This window comes from Pholis gunnellus, assembly GCF_910591455.1.
Source record: "Pholis gunnellus genome assembly, chromosome: 14".
NCBI classification, from domain to species: Eukaryota; Metazoa; Chordata; class Actinopteri; order Perciformes; family Pholidae; genus Pholis; species Pholis gunnellus.
In genome coordinates, this window is record NC_136541.1 from 8,980,275 (window position 1) to 8,993,842 (window position 13,568).

Genomic DNA, 13,568 nt, shown 5'->3' on the forward strand with positions numbered 1-13,568 from the left:
AGGAGTGTTTCCCCTGTTTAAATGGTTGGTTCATTCAAAATGCAAAAAAGGATTTTGTTTCTAGTGGTCACAGCATTGAAAATTGTCATTTAAAAAATGGAATGCAAACTATTTCCAGACACAGTGCCCCTCTTACCCTGGATTATCCACAGACCTTACTGTAATAGAGCAGTTCCAATAAAAACAAGGTTGTCTTTGGGTGGCCAGATATAGAAAAGCTCATTTTTCTGCCAGGGAAAAAAACGAAATAATTTAAATAGTAACTTTTTTTGTTTCACTATTTCATTGACTTATGTCTGCTCGCAATTTCATGATTGCTTCAATATAAAGCTGTGTAAGCAGCCTGCTGCCTAAAAGTTGAGAGATTGGCCAGACTCCTGTTAACACATAGCAGTTAGCCAATTGGAGCTCCAGCTGTTTGGTTGGTTCAACTTTAATCGATTTTGACCAAGTAAGTAAAAATGTACTTATTTTTCTCACATTTTGACTCCATATGTTTTGGTTTTGTTTTCATCATATTTTTGAAATGGAAATTTGACTTATTCATTTTTTTTGCATACATAGGCTGCCATATAATATGCCTACCATTAAAAGGTAAGCTTGAACTGAACTACATTTTCAAAAAAAAAAAGAAAAAAAAGTAGTTCACCAAAATGAAACTATAGTAATCCATGCCATATAAAAGCACATTTTGCTATTTTGTTGCCATCATAATTATCCTCTCGCCTCTTTCTCTCCCCCTCTCCCCCTCTCTCCCTTTGCGTGTGCATGCTTGCACAAAAACGCAGCAGCAGCTCTGATCACACGCCTATCTCTCCTATTTTCTGGTGAATACTGCCAGCTGTAACTTTTGTCACCGCACAGCTGCCGGTGGTTCCTCCACTCACTCTCACACACACACACACACACACACACACACACACACACACACACACACACACACACACACACACACACACACGCACACACGCACACACGCTGGATTCATTAAAAGTCAAGAGAGAGGCAGCTGGATGATGTCATATCCGTGAAGAAGGGTCCCTGTAACCCAAACGCAGCTAGGATTTTCGCTGCATGCATGCCCACAAACTTTTTCACTTTCTTGCAGTGACGAGGTTTCTCCCCGCTGCCCACATGGCATGCGTGACGGGGACGAGTGGTTGGATGTGCCCCCCTCCTCCTCCCCAGGAAGCCGTGTTTTTTACCAGCGCGTAGTGGACGAGGTGGCGCGAGCCCACGGTCAGAAAACCTGCGTGAAAACTGTTGTACCCGTCGCGGAGGAGGTGAGGAGGGAAACGTTGAAGCACCCGACAGAATGTGGTCGCTGTCCGTGGTCCTGAACCCGCTGCTGCTTCTGCTGCTGATCGGATACTGCCCTTCAGTGGTGAGTTTCCTGCCTTCACATTTCTCTCAAAAAGAACTTCGACGCGAGCTAATAATGGCATGTGAACTTCTAGTTTAAAAGTTCCGTTGAATAATTAGGGTGGAGCATTGCGCAACGGTCGGTGGAGGACCAACAACAGAGACAATGAAGGCATTTCAGGTTCCTGGCGTGTTTGGCTGCTTCTTTGCTGTAGTCGCTGTCGGCTGTATGCGCTTCGGCATTGACCGTAATTAACATTAATATGCCAGAAATGCTTTTGGGAAAAAAAAAAAATCTGAAATAATAAAGATCGAAATAAAGTGGTGGTGAAGGAAGAAGCAGCCTCACAGCACTGATGTTTATTGCCTACATCAACCAAATAGCATTGATATTGATCCTGGAGTACTGCCAGGCATATAACTCACATTTAAGGGAGAGTTCAATTATTGTAAACAGTAAATAAATAAATAAAACATATTGCTGCAATGAATTATATCTAAATCCCCCCCCCCCCCCAGACAGAGGAAGCTGCACTAAACATCTTGATACACTGAAATGTTGTGTGTCGTCTCATGTCATGTATATTTTCGTGCTACTTTACTCTATTCTTTTAAAATGCGATGCTTTATAGGGAAATGGATCCTGCGCTTTACGAAATGGGAACGCATTTGGGAGCATTATAACAAATTAGGAAGAGCAGCTTGTAGATCACCAAGCCATTTGGGGCGAGAACAATGGTCTATTAGGCTCATCCCACCATGCAGAGTACCATCCCTGTGCCAGTGTCTTGATTGCAAAGCAGTGTCCTCACATATTGTATCACCTTGCCATGATTGAATGTGGTGTGCAGAATTAATGTTTCTCAATTGTTCACAAAAAGAGGGAACGTTTACAGGTTACCGACAACTGAATAGAGATATGTCAGAAAGTCTAAATGAACGGCAAAAACAAAGAAAAACCAGCTGTCAGGAATTATGGGAGAAAACACTCTTTGTGCAGAGCTGGAGAGCGCATCTGGCTTGGCTGAGCGAGAGATTCATTTTAATATGAGGAAATGTGATGATGAGAAGAGGGGGAAAGGAAGTGTGTCACTGAAGAGACAGTGGAGAAAGAGCGTTTTAACATAGTAGTGAAACTGGCTTCTTTTTCGGAGCCTTTCGAAGCAAAGCAAGGAAAAGAAGACCTGCGGGTGTTTGTTTTTTTCTCCCTCTAGCTATGAGGCTATGAGAGAGACTGATTTCAGCTACAGTCATGGTGCACCAAGCCTTCCAGTACCTCTCACACTCCTTCAACGTACCACACTTGACCTCCACATATTTCAATGCAATGTCACTATTGTTGAGTTCAGAGGTGGCGCACAATGTCAAAAATAAGATTGTAATGGTGAGACTATGATATTCTATCTTCATGCCTTTTATCTAACAGCCATATAAGGAACAATTTAGCGTCAGGGTATCAGTAGAATAAGCTTTAATTCCAAGATCGTAAACTTTACCAGCAAGGGGTACAAAGATTGGGCCTGTCGTGTTTTGATAACACCTGAAACAATTTTCTTACTATCTGATAACATAAGAGAGTTGTGCAGGGAGAAAGAATGAAAGCTCAGAAGATTGATAGTGCAGAAGGTATTTTTGTCTTATTTTTTGACTTCAAGATAAAAAAGCAAAAAGATGTGGCACAGGCGGTGTTAAAACCTAAATTAGAGATTAAATATTAAAAACACACATTTCTTCATTGCAAATGACCTACCCAAGGTTTGATCGGCCATTACATTCTTAAAAACGCAGCACTTTTCTACGTCTGTAATACAGTAAACCTACAAAGTGATTATGATGAGCCAAAGTCTGAGCTTTCCTCTTGGCGGGACATCTTTGCCTGCTCAGAGGGGCCATGATCTTTCATGGCCGAGACCAAACGCTCTTTAAACTGCTCGGGCTGACAGCTAAGGATGAATGGGAGAAGGAAAATGACGCCTGCACTATGAAAACAGGGCACCCCTCTTTTTTTATCCACAAACTTCAAAGGCTTGCTGAGGCCAAAGTTCACGTTTCACATGTTATTCTACAGCCAGATTGAGTTTTAGAAAGCAGAACAAACTCCAAATAATGGTTGGTTGTCTGCCAAAGACGCTGGTAGTGCAGACAAATGTACCACTCGCAGACAAAAGGGTGCCAATATATAGCTGTAGGCTGTGTTAATTTCCCATGCTGAAAATAAACAGCAGTATTGTTCAAATAATTCTGATGCTGTTTGATAGCTATCAACCTTTACAGCACTTCAGGACACTTTGATCAATATTTGGAGCGGAACTGGTTTTTATTGTGCACACAGTTGATGGTGGTGCATTAGAATATGCTGCATTGGCTGATGATGCGTAACTTTATGTTCTTGAAGCTTTCTACTCTATCGCTTTGGAGCATACTGAATGTAATGAAGAGTGGGAAAAGCTCCCACAAATCAGGTTTATCTGAGGCTCCCAGCAGGACTTTCAGTTAAGGCCTAGTGAGGAGAAACCGAGGAATTTCCGCACTTGGGTTATTTATCAAGGCCAGGAAACACTATTTATTGTCGAAGAGGAAATTCACTGGCGACCATATACTGTGGAGGGATATATGAAAACAAAAGCAATGTATTCCTGCAAAGCCCAGACTTTTTAGAAGTCAGCGGAATCGGTTGCTGTTATAGCTTTGCGGGCACAAGGCAGAAGAATAGATGACCCATGAGGAAAAATAAGAAAACATAACAGCTGTGTGCTGTAATTTCCAGCTAAATCTCTGTAGTGTGTCTGCCTGTAGATACGTGTGCTGTGCATTTACATCTGTACTTGTGTTTCTGCATGCAGACCATCAGGCCAAAGGAGGGGTGGCAGGTGTACAGCTCAGCTCAAGATGCAGATGGGCGTTGTATCTGCACAGTGGTGGCACCTGAACAGAATCTGTGCTCCAGAGATGCCAAAGGCAGACAGCTCCGCCAGCTCCTGGAGAAGGTATGTGCTTATGGCAACACACGTTTCTACTTACGCGACAATGCCAATGACTCTTTAAACACACACACATTTACTGTAAGCAACCAGCACACCTAAATTCATATGACACATCACATTGATTTCTATCTTTATTCATGCTTCTTTTGATGCCCTAATCCTCAGAGAGATTGCACCAGCCAAGTCCATAACCCTCCATCCATTTTCCACTTCTGAATATATTACATGGATGACATCAGCGGAATGGCTGCGCTCCATCCCGCCTAAACAGAACTGCAGTGTTGCCCTTTTTTCGCAAACATCCATTGAAGGCTATTGGTTGATTATTGTCAGGCTTTTGATTCGGAACATTATTTCTGTCAGAAAGTGGACTCTCATCGTAAAATCAGCCTTTCGATAGTTTTTATTATTTTTTCCCATCCAGCACAGTATGTAGTTTGAATCAATCACACAAAAGTAGCCAACGTTATGAATTTAAGTTGAAACATGACTTTCAATTCCAGATGAAATTGTTTTTTTTTTAAAATGCGTTATCTACAAAAATTGCACTTTCCTCAATCACCATGCCGTATAAGGAAACATTGGTCTAGCCTACATTTTAATGTTGTATGCCAAAGGGTGTTTTCTGTCATTCACTGGGGCCTTTGATACTAATGTACTAAGCTGCCTCAGGGCTTCAGTGAGGCCATTTCAGGATCCCTCTACCAGAGCCAGAAAAGTATGCAGAACACAATGTATGAGTGTTGTGCCACTTTGCTAGTGATGTGCTGCAGTAGTGTTGGTTGGTTACAATTAGAGCCAAAGAGAAAAGAGAGACAGGACCACATATCTTCTTGTTCACATGCCCCAAAAACCCACTGAGCTTTTGTCAAAACCAGAGAGACACTATCATGTTTCTGTGTCAAATATATATTCTGAAATGTGTTATCAAACCAAGCAGATTCAATAGACACTTAAAAAAGAGGCAATTTTATCTGACAAAGTATAATAAATGTTTAAAAACTAGAGCTTTGAATAGATTTTACATGGACACGTAACTATTTAGTTTACACATGGATGGTTAAAAGGCAATGCCCCAGTTGGAGCATGGCAGGCTACTGAACAGCTGAACATGAAGGACATTTTAATCTTGTAGTGGATGGAAAAATCAATGCTGCATGGTTTCATTCTTTTCAAAAGGTGCAGAACATGTCGCAGTCAATTGAGGTGCTGAACCTGCGGACGCAGAGGGACTTTCAGTACATCATGAGGATGGAGAGCCAGATCAAAGGATTGCGGTCAAAGTTTCGACAGATCGAATCGGACAGGAAGACGCTCGTCAACAAAAACTTTCAGGTATATTTTTGTTTGAGGTTTAACTTTGTGAGAAACATCACACGAGAGTCTGATAAAGGATCTCCTCCAAAGATACCTCAGAAGCATCTGAATAGATTAACTTTAATTCTTGACTAGATCAATAAATGTCGACCAATGCCCGGCAAAGGACAAAATGCGCTTAAAAGTTAGACAGGCTGTGAAGAAAGCATCCAGCATGGATCCTTAAAACTTGTATCAGCGAGAGTGACAAGATCCTGATGGCATTTCCATTTACAATTTGTTTAAAATTAAAAAAAAACATGTAGGCAAAGAGTAATGTACTTTTTGCAGCAGTAGTCAAGTACAATATATTAGTTTTTCACTTACATAAACTCATCTGTTACATTACACATGCTACTGCCACTTCCTGTGAACCTCTGAACACCACTGTAAGAAAAAAATAAATTGTTGGAAGAAGTGCGCAATACATCAAGTTTTTAAATTTGACACCAAGTAATACCACGGTACGAATCTCCAATACTGTTACCTCTCATGGAGAAGAACTTTGTATTTTCACAGAAAAGAGAGAGGATTACCATGTAATTTGCATAATTGGCCCCGACATTACACATCAATTATAATCGGGGCAATTACTATAATGATTATTATCATCCATTAGTGAAATTTGTTTGGCTCTTACTGAGTTTCTCCCTCCTCGCTCTTTCTCAAGATAAACTTTTAATGCAGACAATCTTTCCTGCAATTATTACAAAATTGTTTTTCAAGAAAACCACATTTTCAATCAATGTTTTTTGTAATGATTAATCATCAAGAAGACTCTTTTGTGCAACACAAAGGATGTACCCACTACTATAAGAAGATGCAGTAGAAGATCAACAAGCGAAACAAAGAGAGTAGAACATGAGCTTCAGTTTTCTTTCTTGAATGTTCTGCTTGGTTAAAGATGTTTAACCTTGTCCCGTAAAACTCCCCTGAAACAGCTTCATTACAAACAAACTGAACTGTCTTTCTGCATTGAGAGATTTGCAAAGACAGGCACTTTGCAGTGGTGTATTTTTGCCATTTTCTAGGAGCTAAAGGGAAAGATGGAGTCCCTGCAACCGCTGATACCTGTCCTGGAGCAATACAAGACAGATGCTAAGCTCATCTCCCAGTTCAAAGAGGAGATCAGGAACCTGTCTGCCGTGTTGATGGCCATCCAGGAGGAAATGGGAGCCTACGACTACGAGGAGCTGCAACAGAGGGTCCTAAACCTGGAAAATCGGCTCCACAACTGCATGAGCAAACTCAGTAAGTCCATCGCAGAACAAGTAGATTCAGGCATGGAGAGCCCAGATTATTTGATGGCAGAGGAATCATAAGCGCATTTCTTGCAGCTCTCAGCAGATTGGCATTTTAGATAAAGCGCAGGGGACAGTAGAACTGCTACTGGAGGCAGAAATCATGTTGAGAAATCCTCAAAGAACAATTTCCCAAGCTAGGAGGTAAAAGGTGGTAGCATCAGGAAGCTGTGGCTGCTAAATAAAACTAATACAGTGCAAAATTCTGAATGCTAAGTATATGTCTCTTCCTTTGCTTCACTCATTGATGTTTAATTTAGCTATACTCAACCAGTGGGCCTCAGTGCGCCATCAAGTTGGCCACAAAGGTAACATGCAAGCAATCAACACTAACTCCGTCTCCGGTAAATGTCTCTGCCCGTCTGTCAGACGCAGCTCCCGGGGAGCTGAGCGGACAGCGGCTCGCTAACCTGCCTTCACCAGGCTGGCTGACAGAAAGGCAGACATTTACTGAACCAAAATAGTTTTCAAATCAATAGTATTTGCAGGCCCATGAATTGATTAATTGATTTTATTTCCCCGCCCACCGTAGCAAGTGAGGGGAAGCTGCCTGTAGTGAAACAGGCTTCATCAATCAATATAGATACAGCTCATAAGTTCAAAACACATATACAGCGGGATATTTATGCATTTTAAACAGCAGTCTATGCAGATTACGCTTCACTAAAAGCAAAGCACAAAGAACGTGGGGGGGGGACGGGACGGGGGACGCTCATCTCACAGAGTCAGTGTGAATTGATGTGATTTAATATAATGGAAACTCGCCTTTTCCGAGAGACGTGCGAGTGACGTCATTAACGCTTCTAAAACCGCTTTCACTGGGGGTTGGACAAACTGAAGGAGGTGCAAGTCAACATCATATAGAGAACTCCTCATTTTAACTTCACCATCAAACAGGACGTTTGACCAAAAGCTCAGGTCAAAACGGAGCGTCGCCCAGAAAGGTGTTGCGTTGCTTGCGGCCAGTTAGGACACGATGCCATGGACATAATGCGCAAAAATATGTATTGGAATTGTTCGAGCCTTTGTGTTTTTTTTTAGAATGAATATTCAAATCTTTTCTTTGGCCAATTTAGACAGCACAGTGTGTGCTCATTTAATTATGCCTTCAGAGCAGCTTTGCCTCTGATAATGGTTTGAATAACTAAACTCCAATTTGCCAACTGCCATGTATTCAACACTGATGGAGCCCGTCAAAGTGTCAACGTGAATAGCTAACATGTGAATGCTCATCATATGTGGCTTGAATTCTGCCTGAATTCAAGCACGGACTACGATATCCAGCTATAATCACAGTACACACGCACAAAGTAATCACAGAAACCTGCTCTTTAAAGTATAACTTATTTAAATTGCAACAATACTGATCAAGCCAATTCTAACAACTACTATACAATTACAAACCTACTATCTAAAATCAACAAACAATCATGTCAAAATGGCAGGGGAGAGAGAAAACTACCGAAATGGCGGATGTAGTCTCCTACGTAATTATGCTAGGCGAAACTACAAAAATGGCGTAATGAGGCACACAATAAGGCCGCGTTTACACACCACTTGTGTCTGAGATGAGTAGCACAACTTATATCTGTGTATGAGTATGTGTGTGTGTTCGTTAAACAATAAGGAAAAACACTCAAAGCAACGCAGATCCTCACACAGGGACCCAACTGGAGAACTCAGATGTGACAGCCGCGGCACTGGTCTTTTAACTAATAATGTTACAGTTACATACCGTAAAATTAAACACATTAACATTACAGTAAACTTAAAACAAAACAAACAAGTTTATAAACACGCTATGACCCATCTCTGCCTGGACACAAGCCTCTTACTCTGAGATGGCTTTGTAGCGATCAATGTGGTTCTTCGAATTTCTGTTTTCAATTCGGGATCCGGAGCTTCACTTGTCCGGTAAAGCTGTGCTTTAAGAGAGCGGGGCATATCCGTTATCCTTCTCTTCCTCTGAAGATCTTAAATCCTCCTACTGCAGGTTAAAGTTGGCAGAGTACGAAACAAGTCCAAAACAGACAGTCTATTATTCATCCAGTGAAATTAAGACTACACTATAGATCCCCCGTGGTGCCCATGGCCCTCGTCCAATAAGACCTCAGTGTTGAGTTTGTACCAAAAATCACACATAGCTGAGATTTAACAACTGGTGTGGTTAAACTCAAATCAGGATGTTGAACTGCCAGGTAGAAGTCCCAACACTGGTTACCCTCTTTGTTTCTATATAGAGTCCAGATGATGAGCACAAACAGTCCAGATCTAGAACCTTTTTGTTTATCTGTTTTCCACACATTGTATTTATTCCAGTATTACCATCATAACACTGGCTGTAGTTTTATCATGTGGAGCTGCAGCAGTTTGTGCTGTATGTGACCAAAGCTGTGTGATGTGTCCACAGCGTGTGGCAAGCTAATGAAGATCACTGGGCCGCTGACTGTGAAAACTTCAGGAACCAGATTTGGAGCCTGGATGACCGACCCACAGGCGTCTCCCAAAAACAACAGGGTGAGCCGAGTTAATGGTCTTTGCTGTATGTCGCGAGCCTTTGAAGCAACGCAGGGCGATTTAATAATTTACATACAACTGCTTCCCTCCTGCTGTTCACTGGGGAGAGATTTGTTGACTTGCAATATTATACTCACTAAAGTTTTTTTGTACACTTTTACTGCTGGGATCAAACATAAATGTTGATGTTCCTCTCTAGGACATTTTGGGCATTCTTTTAAATGGGAAAGCTCACTCAACACTTTTGGCATAGTGCCTTCATCAGCGTGTTTTAACAGAAGAGGTAAAAGCACAGCCTTTGCATACTTTGTCAATTATCCCCTGAGCACTAGACACATTAATGTCCAGCTTTTAAAAAGGATGCTGCACCTTAAACCTAGACATTTAAAAATAAAAGTACACAACAAACTGTTACTTAAAACCACCGCGCAAACTAGCAGAGTTGACAGGCTGAGTGTTCACTTTCGGTAATCAGGGTCAAGTTGCTCTTCAAGTTGAAAAAGTGTCACAGAAAGGAAGAAGCTTTTATTTAGTCAGGCATAAAATTGCTTACAGTTTGCTCGACAAAGTTAAGGACTTTGACTATTTTTAATGTTTTTTTTAATTATTTGTTGACATCCATGTATCACACCAACTCTAACTAGCAGTCTTCTTCTGCCTTTTGCTGACACTTTGCTCGGCGTCTTGGCTGTTCCTACCATCTACTGTCAGTCAGTGTAATGGCATGAAGCAGGAATTTGCATTGCGTCACCTGCCTGCTTGAAGGTGAACATATACAGATAAAAAATATCGACAAACCGACAGATACAAACGTAACAGTTGCTTTTCAAAACATTGCTCCATCGAACCAATTGACTTATGGTCAAAAGCTCTACAGCAGATCTTACACCGGTTAGCAAATATTAAAATACTACAAAATTAAAGAAATACAAAACTATCTTTTATAAAACAACTATAAAAATATACTAAAATCTTCATTCGGATTCAGTATTCTGAGATGATAAATCCAAAAAGCCTTTTTCTCTTTCCTTGGGTAGTTAAAGTTGCGCTCCCTTGGTCCAAATTTGACCTTATCAATACCAATTTAAATCATTGAACTTGGCCTACAACGAATGTCTGGGTCTTTTTATTTCCACTTTTATGGAGCTCCTGTATTCTTTCATCCTCTTTTTTTAGTGAAAGCCCCATCTCCTATACTTTTTCATGGACATATTATATAGATACAGTTTTTTGTTTTACAGGTTGTCTGTACTTATTTGTCCTCAGATCTGGTACATGGACAGCTACACCAACAACAAGATAGTAAGAGAGTATAAATCCATAGCTGATTTTGTGGCAGGAGTCGAGTTGAGAACCTACAACCTGCCTTTCAAATGGGCTGGCACCGACCACGTGGTGTACAATGGCTCTCTGTACTACAACAAGATGCAGAGCAACATCATAGTGAGGTACAGCTTTGAGACGGGCCGCGTGGTCACCCAGAGGGCTCTAGAGTCAGCGGGGTTCCATAACGTTTACCCCTACACGTGGGGAGGCTTCTCTGACATCGATATTATGGCGGACGAGCTGGGCCTGTGGGCAGTGTACGCCACCAACCAAAACGCTGGGAACATAGTCATCAGCCAGCTGAACCCGGACACGCTCCAGATCCTCAACACATGGAACACAGAATACTCAAAGAGGAACGCTGGCGAGTCTTTTATGATCTGTGGGACGCTCTACATCACTAACTCCCACCTGACCGGTGCCAAGGTGTACTATGCCTACTCCACTAAAACCTCCACATACGAGTATACAGACATTCCCTTTCATAACCAGTACTTCCACATGTCTATGTTGGACTACAATGCCAGGGACCGCGCACTCTACGGCTGGAACAACGGCCACCAGGTCCTTTTTAATGTTACACTTTTCCACATCATCAAAACTGAGGACGACTCTTAAGCCGTGGCACACACTGTTCAAGTGATAGGAAAACGTGGAAAAAATAGATGGTTGCATCTGAATGTTCTATTTAATGTATTTATCCATTTATTTATTTATTTATCCATTTATTTATTTATCCATTCATTTATTTATCCATTTATTTATGAATTTATGTAATTTCCCCAATTAGTTTTGGGCATTTTATACTAATTTATTTACCAACATCTTGCAATTTGCTACTTTCATAAGAAGAGTTAACCAATTATGATCTTATTTGGAAACATGCGTGTCCGTAACAACCCCTGTTGTATTGTGTGATTGAGTCAATACAACTCACAATTGGCTTTACCCCCCCGTCTAGACACCAATGGGCTGTATGGCGTCGTGAGTGAGGAGTTTTTAGAAAGTGTGAGTCACTGCAACCATCAGGTCTTTGAGCATCCAGCCATAACTGGGCACCCAAAATATTATGCAGTTTGCTGCAACAAAATGCAAGATTAGCCGTGGACAGACACAGGGGTGCACGCTCACTCACATACACACACACACACTACCAATCGCATGATCCTCCTGGCGGAGATAATAAATGGACGCACAAAATGAAGACATTTAAATGTCCATTATGGCAACATATTGCAGGTAACACAATTTAATAATGGCACTTAGTCAATTTTAGAAACACTGAACAATGAACATCCTGTAATTTCTGCAGTTCCCTTTTCACTCTAAAATGAAAGGTTCATTTTAATAATGGTTTTCTCATTCAGTATTGCAAATATTCATGGCCCTAATTTAGTCACACTGTGACCGTGTTCGCTAATTGTTCGTTTTGTTTCCATTCTTTCCTTGCCATTTATTCATCATCTGATAATTTATTCCTGCATTTCACTTCCTCCATTTAGCTTTCAATTTATCACTGTACTTTTCCTTTCAAAAGATTTTTGCACTTGACCTTGTACAAGACAATAAGAAATGTGGTGAACCATAATGCACCTGTATAGTTACTGTACTTGGCTTTCTTGTGTCTATGAAGATTCTCAGTCATCCAGGTCATGGGATGTCTTGAAGTACTAAGTCAAAGTATTTCAGCAAACAGCAAAACTGGTTGCCTTTAACTTAGTACTTTGAGATATTAGCTTTTTTGTAACTTCAGCAACAGCTTGTATGCCTTATTCAGTGCAGTACGTTCTGTAAACCTAAGGATAACAGCTCTCGTGCATGAATGTTGGCTATCCGAATAGCATTTACTGTACTGTAACTGTATACCTGTGTATTTTGTATCTGCGCAACATTCCATTCTCCTTTTCTCTAGCTGTATTAATGGTATACAGACAGCCGTAGATAACTTTAATAAACATTCATTTGTGTAAATAAGAAGTTACACATAAGCAAAATAAAAATATTGTTTTCATTAAGTCAGTGTTCTGCGTATTTGTGTTCTCAGGATAAGAGCTGAACACTGAAATGCCTCTGACATGAAGCAGCACTGCAGTATGATTTAATCTGACGTCACTTTAAATTACAGACTGACTGCAACAATGCTTTTCTGCCAAAAAATGTATTTCATTGTCATCTGAAAAGGACAAAGTGGCTGAGGTTATTTCTCATTTCCTGCACTACCTTACTTATTTTACATAGCTGTAACATTAAGAGATATTGTTCTCCTGGTTACTTTCAGTCCATGGCGGAAGAAGTACTCAGATCTGTTACTTAGGTAAAAGAAGCAATACCATAATGTACAAACACTGTGACAAATAAAAATAGTGCGTTCAAAATTTTAAGTCAAAGTACAAAATTATTAGCATCAACTACTTAAAGATACTTAAGGTACCAAAAGTAAAATCACACATTAGGCAGAATGGGCTATTTATAGGTACAATATATCATTGCTTTATAAATGAGTAAATCACCTTAATTTTGCAGATGGTAAAAGGTGGAATTAATTTGGATTGCTTTATGTACTGCTATGTAGCTTGTAAATGTTATCTTATATTAATATATTAAAATATATCTTCATATCTTCTATTTATTGATCTGAACCTGCAAAGTAAATAGTAACTAAACTTGTGAAATAAACATATTACTACATTTAAATGTAATTATACTTGATAACAGTGCAAGA

General features: G+C 40.5%; 1 protein-coding gene across 1 annotated transcript; it reads left to right on the plus strand.

Annotated features, from left to right (window-relative positions):
* Positions 1–1,315: 1,315 nt before the first annotated feature.
* LOC306705627 (noelin-3-like) lies at positions 1,316–11,464 on the plus strand (the record flags this gene model as incomplete). The annotated part of the gene is made up of 6 exons (XM_079172432.1): positions 1,316–1,384; positions 4,206–4,349; positions 5,526–5,681; positions 6,734–6,953; positions 9,414–9,520; positions 10,787–11,464. The coding sequence occupies 6 exons, from the start codon at positions 1,316–1,318 to the stop codon at positions 11,462–11,464; spliced, it is 1,374 nt and encodes a 457-aa protein (XP_079028558.1).
* Between the last annotated feature and the right edge of the window lie 2,104 nt (positions 11,465–13,568).